This window comes from Phyllobates terribilis, unplaced genomic scaffold, assembly GCF_046119375.1.
Source record: "Phyllobates terribilis strain yellow unplaced genomic scaffold, ASM4611937v1 Scaffold_7__3_contigs__length_470593459, whole genome shotgun sequence".
Taxonomy (NCBI): Eukaryota; Metazoa; Chordata; class Amphibia; order Anura; family Dendrobatidae; genus Phyllobates; species Phyllobates terribilis.
In genome coordinates, this window is record NW_027362767.1 from 143,036,636 (window position 1) to 143,053,983 (window position 17,348).

The 17,348-nt window shown below is 47.7% G+C and overlaps 1 protein-coding gene across 3 annotated transcripts in view; it reads right to left on the minus strand.

Moving 5' to 3' along the window:
- LOC141153993 (uncharacterized) overlaps positions 1–17,348 on the minus strand; it is an 802,172-nt gene that overhangs the window by 704,416 nt on the left and 80,408 nt on the right. For all 3 annotated transcript variants that reach the window (XM_073639352.1, XM_073639353.1, XM_073639351.1), the window contains exons 3-4: positions 11,443–11,606; positions 9,279–9,450 (exon numbers count right to left, since the gene is read on the minus strand). In XM_073639352.1, the coding sequence (XP_073495453.1) occupies positions 9,279–9,450; positions 11,443–11,606 (336 nt within the window). The remainder of the gene's footprint in view (positions 1–9,278; positions 9,451–11,442; positions 11,607–17,348) is intronic.

A 17,348-nucleotide genomic window follows, 5' to 3' on the forward strand; every position in this document is an offset into this window, starting at 1 on the left:
CGTAGCTAACTTTACACAGTGGGAGGCCGCATGTAGCCATCTATACACAGCAGGAGGCCGCATGGTGCCATCTATACACAGCAGGGAGCCACACGGCGCCATCTATACACAGCGTTAGGAGGCTAAACATAGCCATCTATTACCAGCGGGAGGCCGCTCATATCTATCTATACACAGCGGGAGGCCGCACGGCGCCATCTATACATAGCGGTAAGCCACATGTAGCTAACTATACACAGCAGTGAGGCCTCATGTAGCAATTTATACACAGCAGGAGTCCGCACGTGGCCATCTATACAATGCGGGAGGCCGCACGTAGCCATCTATACACAAAAGGCGGCCGCACAGCGTCATGTATAAACAGAAGGGACCCGCATGGTGCCATCTATACACAGCAGGGAGCTGCACGTAGCCATCTACACACAGGGCGGAGGCCGCTCGGTGCCATCTATACACAGCGTGAGGTCGCATGTAGCCATCTGTACACAGAAGGGAGGTGGATGGCGCAATCTATACACAGCGGGAGGCCGCATGTAGCCATCTATACAGAGTAGGGAGCCGCATGGTGCCATCTATACACAGCGGGAGGCCGCACGTAACCATCTATACACAGCAAGGAGCTGCACGTAGCCATCTATACACAGCGGGAGGCCGCACGGCGCCATCTATACACAGTGGGAGGCCGCACGTAGCAAGCTATACACAGCAGGAGGCCTCAAGTAGCCATCTATAGACAGCAAGAGTCCACACGTAGCCATCTATACACAATAGGAGGCCGCATGGCGCCATCTATACACAGCAGGAAGCTGCACGTAGCCATCTATACACAGCAGGGAGGAGGCCGCTCGGTGCCATCTATACACAGCGGGAGGCCGCACGTAGCCACCTATACACAGCAGGGAGCCGGAAGGCGCCATCTATACACTGCAGGAGGCCGCACGTAGCCATCTATACAGAGCAGGAGGCCGCACATAGCCATCTATACACAGCAGGAGTCCGCACTTGGCCATCTATACACAGCATGAGGCCGCACCTAGCCATCTATACACAGCAGGAGGCCGCACGGTGCCATGTATACATAGAAGGGAGCCGCATGGCGCCATCTATACACAGCAGGGAGCTGAACGTAGCCATCTATACACAGCGGGAGGAGGCCGCTCGGTGCCATCTATACACAGCGGGAGGCCGCACGTAGCCATCTATACACAGCAAGAAGCCGCTTGTAGCCAACTGTGCACAGCAGTTGGCACGCACGGTGCCATCTATACACAGCAGGGAGCCGCACGTAGCCGTCTATAAACAGCAGGGGGCCACACGTAACCATCTATACACAGCAGGAAGCCGCATGGTGCCATCTATACACAGCAAGAGGCCGCACGCAGCCATCTATGCACAGCACGAGGCCGCACGCAGCCATCTATACACAGCGGGAGGCCACACGGTGCCATCTACGCACAGCAAGAGGCCGCACGCAGCCATCTATGTACAGCTAGAGGCTGAACGCAGCCATCTATACACAGCGGGAAGCCACACATAGCCATCTATACACAGCGGGAGGAGGCCGCACATTGCCATCTATACACAGCAGGTTGCCGCACGTAGCCATCTATACACAGCGGGAGGCCGCACGTAGCCATCTATACACTGCGGGAGGCCGCACGTAGCCATCTATTCACTGCAGGGAGCCACACGGCGCCATCTATACACAGCAAGAGGCCATACGTAGCCAACTATACACAGCAGGAGGCCGCACGTAGCCATCTATACACAGCTGGAGGCCGCACGTAGCCATCTATACACAGCAGGAAGCCGCACGTAGCCATCTATACACAGCAGGAGGCCGCACGTAGCCATCTATACACAGCAGGAAGCCGCACGGCACCATCTATACACAGCAGGGGGGCGCACGTAGCCATCTATACACAGCAGGGGGCCGCACGTAGCCATCTAGACACAGCGGGAAGCCGCACGGCGCCATCTATACACAGTGGGAGGCCGAATGGTGCCATCTTTACAGAGCGGGAGGCTGCACGCAGCCATCTATACACAGCAGGAGGCCGCACGTAGCCAGCTATACACAGCAGGGAGCCGCATCGGAGCCATCTATACACAACAGGGAGCTGCACAGTGCCAATTATACACAGCAGTAGGCCGCACGTAGCCATCTATACACAGCGGGAGGCTGCACGTAGGCATCTATACACAGCAGGGAGCAGCACGGCACCATCTTTGCACAGCAGGAGGCCGCACGTAGCCATCTATACACAGCGGGAGGTCACACGTTGCCATCTATACACAGCGGGAGGCCACACGTAGCCATCTATACACAGCAGGAGGCCGCAGAGTGCCATATATACACAGCAGTGAGCCGCACGGCGCCATCAATACGCAGCAGGGAGCTGCACGTAGCCGCATGTAGCCATCTATACACAGCGGGAGGCCGCAAGTAGCCATCTATACACAGTGAGAGGCCGCATGTATCCATCTATACACAGTGAGAGGCCGCACGTATCCATCTATACACAGCAGGGAGCCGCATGACACCATCTATACACAGCAGGAGGACACACGTAGCTTCTATAGACAGCAGGTGGACGCACGGTGCCATTTATACAGAGCGGGAGGCCGCACGTAGCCATCTATACACAGCAGGAGGCCGCACGTTGCCAGCTATGCACAGCCGGGAGCTGCACGGTGCCATCTATACACAGCAGGAGGCCACATGTAGCCATCTATACAAAGCGGGAGGCCGCACGTAGCCATCTGTACACAGCAGGGAGCCGCACGGCACCATCTATACACAGCAGGAAGCCGCACGTAGCCATCTATACACAGCGGGAGGCCGCACGTAGCCATCTATACACAGCGTGAGGCCACACGTAGCCATCTATACACAGCAGTAGGCCGCACAGTGCCATCTATACACAGCAGGGAGCCGCACGGCGCCATCAATACACAGCAGGGAGCTGCACGTAGCCATCTATACACAGCGGGAGTAGGCCGCACGGTGCCATCTATACACAGCAGGAGGCCGTACGTAGTCATCTATACACAGCGGGAGGCCACACGTAGCCATCTATACACAGTGAGAGGCCGCACGTATCCATCTATACACAGCAGGGAGCCACATGACGCCATCTATACACAGCAGGAAGACGAATGTAGCCATCTATAGACAGCAGGAGGCCGCACGTAGCCATCTATACACAGCGGGAGGCCGCATAGCGCTATCTGTACACAGCAGGAAGTCGCACGTAACCACCTATACACAGCAGGGAGCCGCACGGGGCCATCTATGCACAGCAGGGAGCTGCACGTAGCCATCTATACACAGCGGGAGGAGGCCGCACGGTGCCATCTATACACAGCGGGAGGCCACATGTAGCCATCTATACACAGCAGGGAGCCGCACGTAGCCATCTATACACAGAAGGGGGCCGAACGTAACCATCTATATACAGCATGAGGCCACACGTAGCCATCTATACAGAGCAGGGGACCGCACGTAGCCATCTATACACAGAATGGGGCCGCATGTAGCCATCTATGTACAGCATGAGGCCGCACGTAGCCATTTATACACAGCAGGGAGCTGCACATAGCCATCTATACACAGCGGGAGGAGGGCGCACGGTGCCATCTATACACAGCGGGAGGCCACATGTAGCCATCTATACACAGCAGGGAGCCGCACATAGCCATCTATCCACAGAAGGGGGCCGCACGTAACCATCTATATACAGCATGAGGCCACACGTAGCCATCTATACAGAGCAGGGGACTGCACGTAGCCATCTATACACAGAATGGGGCCGCATGTAGCCATCTATGTACAGCATGAGGCCGCACATAGACATCTATACACAGCAGGGGGCCGCACATAGCCATCTATACACAGCGGGAGGCCGCACGGCGCCCCCTAGATACAGCGGGAGGCCACACGGCGCCCTCCAGATACAGCAGGAGGAGACCGCATGGTGCCCCCCAGATACAGCAGGAGGAGGCTGCACGCAGACACACACATATACAGACATATACATACACACATAAACACATTTGAAATGCAAAAATACATATAAACAGACATCACACAATGATATCTGCACACACAGACACACTGTGAAACACAGACACACACACACTTCACTCACCATCCCCCGGCTCCAGTCGTCCAGCTCCTCTCCGGTGGTAAGTAGCAGTGCTGGGCGCACATTGCGTGACGTCACACTAGCAGACATGGCCGCGGACAGGGCCATGTCTCCTAGCTGTGACGCGGCCAGGCCAGCACAAACACACAGGGAAATGAACAGGTGCAGTTTTGGCACGGCCGAAGAAGAAACGGGGCACTGCTCAGCTGGGGGAGCGATCCGGGGGCCCCTCCACCTCTGCCTGCCGGTGTGTGCCGCATTGGCGCCGCACATATTATAATGAGGGCAATCTGGCCATGGGTCCCCCTGAGCCCCGGGCCCCGAGGGCGGTAGCCCAGATTGCCCTCATTATAATCCGCCTATGGTCTTCACTAAAATGGGGCTGGATAGCGCGCTATGCACATGCACCAATTCCGACGCCGCACTCCTCCCATGGCCTCCAGCACGAACAGAGGCGCCGCGGTAACACTCCTCCCGGTCAGGTATGCACTTATGGCACCGGAGATCGCGGTATACATTCAGTGCCTACGCATACCGCGATCACCTCGGTACCATATACTTCTCTTACATGTAACAGTGGGATGCGTTCTTGTGTCTGGAGCCAGATTGCGCATTCGCATCACGCTTGCGCAGTCTATAGAGGCTTCGGATAGATGGACACATCCCTTAATATATTATAGATGTCCCTCAATTCTGTATCTATATCCCCCATCCTGGTATGTATGGCTCCCCACTTCCTTTTATACATGGCCCCATTCCCACCCTGGTATACACTGTCCCCCATCCTGGTATGCATGGCACTCCCATTCTGGTATGTATGGCACCCCCATCCTGCTATACATGGCACCCCCATACTGGTATGTATGGCACCCCCATCCTGCTATATATGACACCCCCATCCTGGTATGCATGGCCCCCTCATCCCCATTCTGGTATGCATGACATCCCCATTCTGGTATGCATGGCACCACTAGCTTGGTATGCATGGCACCCCCAGCCTGGTATGCATGGAACCCCCATCCTGGTATGCATGGCAGCCCCATCCTAGTATGCATGGCAGCCCCAGCCTGGTATGCATGGCACCCCAGCCTGGTATGCATAGCACGCCCATTCAGGTATGCATGGCACCCCCATCACCGTGCACACAAAAAAATAAAAGGATTCTACTCACCTTCCTTCCTTCTGCTTCATCAATGATTCCTGTCCTTCTGCTAGCTGCTGATTGCAACATGTGAGCAGCGCATGATGTCACTGCCATGAGCTCTCAGATGCCGAGATCAGCTGCCAAAATAATCACTGCTCCCCACGCCAGGACTATGGAGGTGGGGAGCAGTGACTATTCACTCTCCTTAATAGCGTGCACAGTGTAAGCTCAGCCGCGGCTCCAGCTGCAGCTGGGCGATCATGTGTGCCTGCTATTAAAGAGAATGAATATTCACTACTCCCCACGCCCATGGGAGTGGGGAGTAGTGAATATTTATGCACTTTAATTCAGGCCACATGTGACCACCGAGACGCTGCAGGAAGCCGGTGCCTGGGCTGACATTGTGTGCGCTATTTAGGAGAATGAATATTCAGTGCTCTACACGCCCATGGGTGTGGGGAGCAGTGAATATTCATTTTATTTTAACAGCGGGCACTCGCAAGAACTGCAGTCGCCGGCTCCTGCCTCCTGTGACCTGCTCCTCCGTCGCTGCCGCTCCCCGTCCATCCACAGCAACAAGTATACATTCGGACTATAAGACTCTCCCCCTCTTTCCTCCAAAATTTTGGAGGAAAAAAGTGCATCTTATAGTCCGAAAAATTTTCTTTCGTTAACGATGTTTACCGATCGGATTAATTAATTTGATATTTTGAAAGATTGGCTTTTACGGATGCAGTGATACCAAATATGTGTATTTATTTCATACTTTTATTTTAAAACATTTTTTTTTTTAAGTTTCACTGTTTTTATAGTTTCTCTCTATTATTTTCACTGTATTTATTAGTTTCTCTCTATTTATTATTTTCACTGTATTTATTAGTTTTATGTGTATATATATATATGTATATATATATATATATATATATATATATATTTACAGTACAAACCAAAAGTTTGGACATACCTTCTCATTTAAAGATTTTTCTATATTTTCATGACTATGAAAAGTGTACATTCACACTGAAGGCATCAAAACTATGAATTAACACATGTGGAATTATATGCTTAACAAAAAAGTGTGAAACAACTGAAAATATGTCTTATATTCTAGGTTCTTCAAAGTAGCCACCTTTTGCTTTGATGACTGCTTTGCACACTCTTGGCATTCTCTTGATGAGCTTCAAGAGGTAGTCACCGGTTATGGTTTTCACTTCACAGGTGTGCCCTGTCAGGTTTAATAAGTGGGATTTCTTGCCTTATAAATGGGGTTGGGACCATCAGCTGTGTTGTGCAGAAGTCTGGTGGATACACAGCTGATGTTTTTCTTTGCTTAGCTGCTTTTTTCTTGCCATAATACAAATTCTAACAGTCTATTCAGTAGAACTGAGTGGCCATCATTACTTTAAGAAATGAAGGTCAGTCAGTGCGAAAAATTGGGAAAACTTTGAAAGTGTCTCCAAGTGCAGTTGCAAAAACCATCAAGCGTTACAAAGAAACTGGCTCACATGAGGACCGCCCCAGGAAAGGAAGACCAAGAGTCACCTCTGCTTCTGAGGATAAGTTTATCCGAGTCACCAGCCTCAGAAATCGCAGGTTAACAGCAGCTCAGATTAGAGACAAGGTCAATGCCACACAGAGTTCTAGCAGCAGGCACATCTCTACAACAACTGTTAAGAGGAGACTTTGTGCAGCAGGCCTTCATGGTAAAATAGCTGCTAGGAAACCACTGCTAAGGACAGGCAACAAGCAGAAGAGACTTGTTTGGGCTAAAGAACACAAGGAATGGACATTAGACCAGTGGAAATCTGTGCTTTAGTCTGATGAGTCCAAATTTGAGATCTTTGATTCCAACCACCGTGTCTTTGTACGACGCAGAAAAGGTGAACAGATGGACTCTACATGCCTGGTTCCCACCATGAAGCATGGAGGAGGATGTGTGATGGTGTGGGGGTGCTTTGCTGGTGACACTGTTGGGGATTTATTCAAAATTGAAGGCATACTGAACCAGCATGAATATTCAACCTCTCTCCATGCCCACGGGCGTAGGGAGGGGGTGAATATTCATGCCCTTTAATGAGTGGGCACAGGAGATAGCCGGCAGCAGCAGGAGCCACAGCTCGGCTCCGCTGTGTGCCGGCTATGAAGGAGAGTGAAGTCACTGCTCTCCGCACACACAGTCCCGGCGTGGGGAGCAGTGACTTCCGGCAGCTGATCTCTCCTTGTGAGCCGCGGATGGCAGTGACATCATGCGCGGCTTACATGGAGAGATCAGTGCGGGCATACGGGACTCAGTGCTGGAGGAGAGAAGAGAGGTGAGTAGGAGTGTTTATTTTTTTTTAATGTGCAGCATGATGGGGATTAGGGGGACCATGCATACTAGGACAGGGATTAGGGGTGCCATGCATACCAGGACAGGGATTAGGGGTGCCATGCATACCAGGAGAGGGATTAGGGGTGCCATGCATACCAGGACAGGGATTAGGGGTGCCAAGCATACCAGGACAGGGATTAGGGGTACCATGCATACTAGGACAGGGATGAGGGGTGCCATGCATACCAGGACAGGGATGAGGGGTGCCATGCATATCAGGACAGGGATGAGGGGTGCCATGCATGCCAGGATAGGGATTAGGGGTACCATGCATACCAGGACAGGGATGAGGGGTGCCATGCATACCAGGATAGGGATTAGGGGTGCCATGCATACCAGGACAGGGATGAGGGGTACCATGCATACTAAGACAGGAATGAGGGGTGCCATGCATATCAGGATAGGGATTAGGGGTGCCATGCATACCAGGATAGGGATGAGGGGTGCCATGCATACCAGGACAGGGATGAGGGGTGCCATGCATACCAGTATAGGGATGAGGGGTGCCATGCATGCCAGGATAGGGATTTGGGGTGCCATGCATACCAGGACAGGGATGAGGGGTGCCATGCATACCAGGACAGGGATTAGGGGTGCCATGCACACCAGGATAGGGAATAGGGGTGCCATGCATACCAGGACAGGGATGAGGGGTACCATGCATACTAGGACAGGGATGAGGGGTGCCATGCATATCAGGATAGGGATGAGGGGTGCCATGCATACCAGGATAAGGATGAGGGGTGCCATGCATACCAGGATGGAGGGATGCCAGGCATACCAGGATGGGGATGGGGCCCACGTATAAAAGGAAGGGGGGCGGCATATATACCAGGATGGGGGATATTGTCAGAATTGGGGACATTACCCCTATACCAGTGTCAACAGAAGACCCCCTCCCCCTTAAAAGTGCATCATGACCACATTTTTTGCTTACATTTTTATTTTTTTATTTTCCTCCTCTAAAACCCAGGTGCGTCTTATGGTCCGGTGCGTCTTATAGTCCGAAAAATACGGTATATAGGAAAACTGGTGGAATTATGAAAGTTGCAGGATGGATAGACAAGTTAATGATAAGCAAATGATAAAAAATGGAAACAAAAAATATTCACATTTATTTTGCTTTGGAGTATGAGCACAAGGTGCAGAAAGCCCGACACTTATAGGCTTGACTGCTATCACTGAGGTTATTATTGGTCGTCTGAGGAGGGTTCTGCTGTTGAATGCACTAGGGCAAATCATCAAGATCTGCTGCTGTCAGCTTTTGTGTAATCACCGACCAATGACATCCCTGATCTGCTCAATGGGAGACACTGCAGCCATGGGAGCATGTTTAAACCACTCACAGTGGGAAGAGATACATGCGGCCTGGTGTTGGAGTGTAGTGCGGAGATTTCTGCACGTGACGCTCTTCTATACTCTGTACTGAATAAATGGAGATGTTAAAAAAAAATTGATTCCATTTTTTCATCATTTGCAAATAATTAACATGTCTCCATTCCATTTTCATAATTCCATGACTTTTCCTACATAATAAAGAGAGATCTTTATTATTGCGGTCATTGTAGAGTATATATATCCTAATTCATAGCTGAAACGTCATACACAATGTTACCTCTGTGACTGAGCTCATCCAGTACAGCGTCCAGACTGGAGAAATTATGTCGTCTGTGTAAGACATAAAGACTGACCCACAATCCGATCACGGCTTCTCTTCCTCCGACATAAATATCCTGTACTAAAGTCCGGGCCAAGGTTTTTTTATCATTTTGTAGACTCTTGTAATTCTACAAAACAAGAAAGATCACACGTCAGGGTCCTATGCAGAGATACATAATAATAAAGGGTCTAATTAGTGTTCAGCTATAGGGGATCGTCTGCTCACACAAATCTCCCAGCCTGGGGAAAACTGACCTTACATAATGGTGGGAGTAAATAATTGGCATGAAAGACCTTGTGCAGTCATGAGATCACATCACATCAAGGTTGTTGAGTTCGGGTCGGGAAAATGTCAAACACTCAATGCATTGTCGTACGTAAGCAGACGTCTGCATGAGCCCTTACTCATAATATACAGTGGTTTGAAAAAGTTTTTGCCCCCTTCCTGATTTCACATTCTTTTGCATGTTTGTCTCACATAAATGTTTCATATCACAAAACAAAAATATTAGTCAAAGTTAACACAAGTAAACACAAAATTCAGTTTTTAAATGAAGGTATTTATTATTAAGGGAAAAAGAAATCCAAACTTTCAGGGCCCTGTGTGAAAAACTGATCCCCCCCCCCCCCAACACATAAATTAACTGTGGTTCATCACATCTTTGGGAAGCTGAGTTCAATTTCTCTAGCCACACAGGCCTGTTTTCTGCCACACTTGTTCTCAATCAAGAAATAACTTAAATAGGACCTGCCTGACAAAGTGAAGTAGACCAAAAGATCCTCAAAAGCTAGACATCATGCTGTGATCCAAAGAAATTCAGGATCAAATGAGAAACAAAGTAATTGAGATCTATCAGTCTGCAAAAGGTTATAAAGCCATTTCTAAAGCTTTGGGACTCCAGCGAACCACAGTGAGAGCCATTATACACAACATGGAACAGTGGTGAATCTTCCCAGGAGTGTCTGGCCAACCAAAATTACCCCAAGAGCGCAGTGATGACTCATCCAAGAGGTCACAAAACACCCCACAACAATATCCAAAGAACTGCAGGCCTCACTTGGCTCCGTAAAGGTCAGTGTTAATGACTCCACCATAAGATAGAGACTGGGCAAAAATGGCATGCATGGCAGAGTTCCAAGATGAAAACCACTGCTGAGCAAAAAGAACATAAAGGCTCATCTCAGTTTTGCCAGAAAACATCTTGATGATCACCAAGAATTATAGGACAATACTCTATACACTGACGAGACAAAAGTTGAACTTTTTGGAAGGTGTACTGTATGTCCCATTACATCTGGTGTAGAAGTAACACAGCATTGCAGAAAAGGAACATCATACCAACAGTAAAATATGGTGGTGGTGGTGTGATGGTCTGGGGCTTCAGGACCTGAAAGACTTGCTGTGGTAAATGGAACCATGAATTCTACTGTCTACCAAAAAATCCTGAAGGAGAATGTCCGGCCATCTGTTTGTGACCTTGAGCTGAAGCTTGCTTGAGTTATGTAGCAGGGCAATGATCCAAAACATAGCAGCAAGTCCACCTCTGAATGGTTTAAGAAAAACATAATTAAGACTTTGGAATGGCCTAGTCAAAGTCCTGACCTTAATCTGATTGAGATGATTTGGCATGACCTTAAAAACGAGGGACATGCTCGGAAACCCTCCAATGTGGCTGAATTACAACAATTTTGCAAAGATGAGTGGGCCAAAATTCCTCCAGAGCGTTGTAAAAGACTCTTTGCCAGTTATCGCAAACGCTTGATTGCAGTTGTTGCTGCTAAGGGTGGCCCCACCAGATATTAGGTTTACGGAGTAATGACTTTTTCACACAGGACCCTGTAGGTTTGGATTTCTTTTTCCCTCAATAGTAAAGACGTTCATTTAAAAACTGCATTTTGTGGTTACTTGTGTTGTCTTTATCTAATATTTACATTTGCTTTGTGATCTGAAACATTTAAGTGTGACAAACATGCAAAAGAATAAGAAATCAGGAAGGGGGAAACACTTTTTCACAGCACTTTAAGGCAAAAATTAAATTCAGTCTATCGGAGACAGCAGGATCATGACATGGGCTAACCTGGTTCACATGGATACAACAACCGTAGTTATTGTCTCTCACCTTAACTTTACGGATATTTCGGTAAATCAGCTCGCTGAGAAGTAATGGAGTATTCAGGTTCTCCACGATGTGGTGCAGGTCATCCTGGAAATACTCATGTATCCGCATCAATACATGATCTTCATACTTACACAGCTTCAGGTAAAACTGCCGGGTCTCATCATCTAGGAAATGAAGGAGACATAAGAATTAAATCTTCTAGAAGCTGCAGAAGACGGACAGCATTTTATGCAGAATATTCCTGTCCTGGATCATTGTAGAAGGATCCACTGCTGAGAATTCCACAGCTCATTCTACATAATGAAAGCAGCATCTAATCTGATTGTGGTGTACTACTGCAGTGCTGAAACACGCTTTGAGAATGGGCATGGAAGTCTTAGTCCGTGAATAATAACACGGCCGTCGATTCTCTCATGCGAGAGAATTGGTTCGATTATGCAAATACTCTTGCTACTGTGCTCCAATCCTTTTGCATGAGAATATCGCAGCACAGATGCGGAGAAGACAGAGAAAGTAATTTTGCCATCTTCTTCATTGCCTGCATCTATGGTAATCGCACTGCACTCGGATGACATCCAAGTGCGGTCCAATGCTTCACACGCACCCATAGACTTGTATGAGTGGGTGTGAGCTGAATCTCTCAGCCACTCGCAGCATGCTGGGATTGTTCTCTCATGCTGAATCGGCATTGGAAAAAATCCACTGATCTGAGCTTCCCCATAGAATAACATTGGTTCGAGTGCTATCCGATAAAACATCACACAGCACTCGGCCATGTAATACGCTCGTGTGAGTGAGCCCTAAGGCCACGTGCACACATTAAGTATTTTGTGAGTTTTTTACTTCAGTATTTGTAAGCCAAAACCAGGAGTGGGCGAAAAATACAGAAGTGATGCACGTGCTTCTATTATACTTTTCCCCTGATTGTTCCACTCCTGGTTTTGGCTTACAAATACAGAGGTAAAATACTGATCACATACTGAATGTGTGAACGTAGCCTAATACAAAGATTGAAGTGATAGGGAGGTGCTGGTGCTAAGGAGCCAGTGTGGCAGTGACTTCATTGCTCTGTGATATACTGCAGTAACAGCAGCTTAAAAACATTTTTTTTAAGTCATCACACACTGCAGACAAAGTACCTCTGTATCCAAATATGCTGCTAAACGAAAATCATGAAACCAAGGACGGTGTATAACAGAAGTGTGCTTCATGCATTGTGACATGGGCAAGTCATCTTTTTTCTTTTTTTTTATTAAAGACAAAAGAAATATTTCCATAATCCAGAAATTAATAGTGTGTCAGAGAAAGTTGTGCTATATGTGTGTGTGTATATATATATATATATATAAATATATATAAATATATATATATATATATATATATATATATATATATACAGTACAGTACAGCCCAAAAGTTTGGACACACCTTCTCATTTAAAGATTTTTCTGTATTTTCATGACTATGAAAATTGTACATTCACACTGAAGGCATCAAAACTATGAATTAACACATGTGGAATTATATACTTAACAAAAAAGTGTGAAACAACTGAAAATATGTCTTATATTCTAGGTTCTTCAAAGTAGCCACCTTTTGCTTTGATGACTGCTTTGCACACTCTTGGCATTCTCTTGATGAGCTTCAAGAGGTAGTCACCGGAAATGGTCTTCCAACAATCTTGAAGGAGTCCCAACACCATTTATAATCCCACTTATTAAACCTGACAGGGCACACCTGTGAAGTGAAAACCATTTCCGGTGACTGTGAATGCACAATTTTCATAGGTCATGAAAATACAGAAAAATCTTTAAATGAGAAGGTGTGTCCAAACTTTTGGTCTGTTCTGTATATATATATATATATATATATATATATATATATATATATATATACACTGCTCAAAAAAATAAAGGAAACACTTAAACAACAGAATATAACTCCAAGTAAATCAAACTTCTGTGAAATCAAACTGTCCACTTAGGAAGCAACACTGATTGACAATCAATTTCACATGCTGTTGTGCAAATGGAATAGACAATAGACGGAAATTATTGGCAATTATCAAGACACCCTCAATAAAGGAGTGGTTCTGCAGGTGGAGACCACAGACCACATCTCAGTACCAATGCTTTCTGGCTGATGTTTTGGTCACTTTTGAATGTTGGTTGTGCTTTCACACTCGTGGTAGCATGAGACAGACTCTACAACCCACAGAAGTTGCTCAGGTAGTAAAGATCATCCAGGAGGGCACATCAATGTGAGCTGTGGCAAGAAGGTTTGCTGTGTCTGTCAGTGTAGTGTCCAGAGGCTGGAGGCGCTGCCAGGAGACAGACCTGTACACCAGGAGACATGGAGGGGGCTGTAGGAGGGCAACAACCCAGCAGCAGGACCGCTGCCTCCGCCTTTGTGCAAGGAGGAACAGGAGGCACACTGGCAGAGCCCTGAAAAATGACCTCCAGCAGGCCACAAATGTGCATGTGTCTGCACAAATGGTTAGAAACCGACTCCATGAGGGTGTTATGAGGGCCCGACGTCCACAGATGGGGGTTGTGTTCACAGCCTAACACCGTGCAGGACACTTGGCATTTGCCACAGAACACCAGGATTGGCAAAGTCGCCACTGGCGCCCTGTGCTCTTCACAGATGAAAGCAGGTTCACACTGAGCACATGTGACAGACGTGACAGAGTCTGGAGACACCATGGAGAGCGATCTGCTACCTGCAACATCCTTCAGCATGACCGGTTTGGCAGTGGGTCAGTAATGGTGGTGTGAGGTGGCATTTCTTTGGAGGGCCGCACAGCCCTCCATGTGCTCGCCAGAGGTAGCCTGACTGCCATTAGGTACCGAGATGAGATCCTCAAACCCCTTGTGAGACCATATGCTGGTGGGGTTGGCCCTGGGTTCCTCCTAATGCAGGACAATGCCAGACCTCATGTGGCTGGAGTGTGTCAGCAGTTCCTGCAAGATGAAGGCATAGAAGCTATGGACTGGCCCGCCCATTCCCCAGACCTGAATCCGATTGAGCACATCTGGGACATCATGTCTCGCTCCATCCACCAACCTCACGTTGCACCACAGACTGTCCAGGAGTTGGCGGATGCTTTAGTCCAGGTCTGGGAGGATATCCCACAGGAGACCATCCACAACCTCATCAGGAGCATGCCCAGGTGTTGTAGGGAGGTCATACAGGCACACGGAGGCCACACACATTACATCAAAGTTGGATCAGCCTGTAGTGTGTTTTTCCACTTTAATTTTGGGGGTGACTCCAAATCCAGACCTCCATTAGTTAATAAATTTGATTTCCATTGAGGATTTTTGTGTGATTTTGTTGTCAGCACATTCAACTTTGTGCAGAACAAAGTATTCAATGAGAATATTTCATTCATTCAGATCTAGGATGTGTTATTTGAGTGTTCCCTTTATTTTTTTGAGCAGTGTATATACATGCAGATGTTACACGCACGCTGCTAGGTTCAGATAGGGCGAGACGGGCTTCATGAATTCTTTGGATCCTGGGGAAACCGTTACTCAGGGCGACCATAGGCTGCAGCTTCTCTCAGGCACACGATAGATTCAATTGCTGACCAGATACATCTAACAAGAGTCTTTTTCAACAGTTTAACAGTGGAACTAATCTGAAGCATGGCCAGTGCAATTCTGGGATATTACAGCAACAATCTTCATTACTGTACAGTCTCATAAAGCAGGCACATTAACGTCAGTCTCTTCAGTAGCATAATTCAGCACAGATTAGATCTCTTGGCAGCACACTTCTATGAATAAACAGCAGGCTTTTCTTTCACAAGGACTCACTAATACACAGCATTCTTTATCCTACATGGAGATGGAGGGGGGAGGGTTTGATGAAACAGATGATCCCTGTGACACAATTCCTTCCAGTCCTTATCTTCCTGCCCGTTAATACTCTGCACTGTTAGTTCAGGGAGTTTATCTGACCTGTGTTTAGTTTCTCTCCTGATCTGAATCCTGTTCATTTGCCTTCTGTCAGATACAGATAACACACCACCTTTCTGTAAGGCTCCAGCCAGAACAGTAAACAACTTCCCCACAATCCCCCTGGGGCTCTGCTAAAACACTCCCTGTCTCCTGTGACTGTGGTAACCCCTCTAGTTGCTGGATGCATCTGAAGCACAATACTTCCTGTCTCTTGCGACTCTGTTAACTCTTATAGTTGCTGGATGCTTTTGAAGCAACAGCACTACTTCTGCATTTCACATTCTTCCCTCCTTTTTGAATGTCATCCTTGACATTCACTTTAATTGGTCAATCTGACCAATTCTAAGACAGTGGTGAAAGTTGTGATGCTGAGTCACTTTTCATAGCCAGGCCGTGAGACGGGATAGTCAAGTAGTCAGAAGTCAAAGCCAGGAGGTTACGTCATAAACAGAGGGAAAAGGCAAAGGTGTAGTCAGGTAACGTAGATCAGAATACCAGGAGGAAAGCAGATCAGAGCAGAAGGAGTTAAACAGATGGATGGTCAGAACAAGGTCCAAGGTCAGGCAACAGAATATCACTAAACAGAACTCAATGCACAGAGAACAAACCACACTGGCAGAGATCTGGGGAAAACAGCTCAGTTAAGTAGCCAGCCATTCAACTGAAAATGAACACCACCTGAAGATAGCCAGTGCCTCCCAGTCTCAGATTGGACAGCTGAGTTGTAAATCACCACACTGACAGCTATTGCACGCCCCTGTACCAAATTGGATGGTCAAGCTGTCAATCAAAAGTACTGACAGCTCCAGCACGCCCCTGTACAAGATTGGACGGCTGAGCTGTCAGTAACTGCATCCCAGACACAGTGAGGGGTGGAACCGTGACAGTTCTCCCTCTTCTAAGGGGGGCCACCGGACCCCCAGACTTCCCAGGAAACTTTAGATGGAAGGCCCTGACTAACCGATTGGCTTTCACATCCCGAGCAGGGACCCAGGATCTCTCCTCTAGTCCGTATCCCCTCCAGTGGATGAGGTATTGAAGGGAATTACGGACCCTTCGAGAATTCATAACCTTCTGAACCTCATACTCTTAAGCCACCGTCGACTGAAACTGGAGGAGGCGAGGATGAGAGAGACAATACCGATGAAGCTTTAATCTGAATGCCACTGGACTGACCACCTCAAGGATCTCATAAGAACCAATAAACTTTTGACCTAACTTTGCTGACTGTACTTTAAGTTTAATGTTCCTGGATGACAACCAAACCTTATCCCCAATCTTGAAAACAGGTCGCACCGAACGTCTTCTATCAGCCTTCAGAGTCTGAGCAGTCCCAATATCCTTTTGAACCTCCTTCCAAACATCCCCAAGTCTTTGAATGGTGACCTCCACCCCAGGACATTCAGAACTAATCCTAAAAAATTCACCAAAATGGGGATGAAACCCATAATTATAGAAAAACGGAGAGGTTCCAGTAGACTGATTAACTCGACTATTAAAGGCAAACTCAGCGAGAGGTAAAAACGAAGACCAGTCCTCCTGCTGAGCCGCCACAAAGCACCTTAAAATTTGTTCCAAAGATTGATTCGTCCTCTCAGTCTGACCGTTGGTCTCAGGGTGGTAGGCACATGAAAATGACAAGTCAATCCCGAGTTTACTACAGTAAGCTCTCCACAGTTTAGAAACAAATTGTACTCCCCTATTGGACACAATGTTAAGAGGGATACCATGTAACCTTACAATATGGGAAATAAACAACCTGGAGAGTGTCTCTGCATTAGGTAATCCTGACAAGGGAACAAAATGAGCTTGTTTGCTGAATCGGTCCACTACCACCCAGATAGCTGTTTTCCCATTAGAGGCAAATCCGTGATGAAATCCATGGACAAATGAGTCCATGGTCTTTCTGGAATAGGCAATGGAGCCAATTTCCCGGCTGGC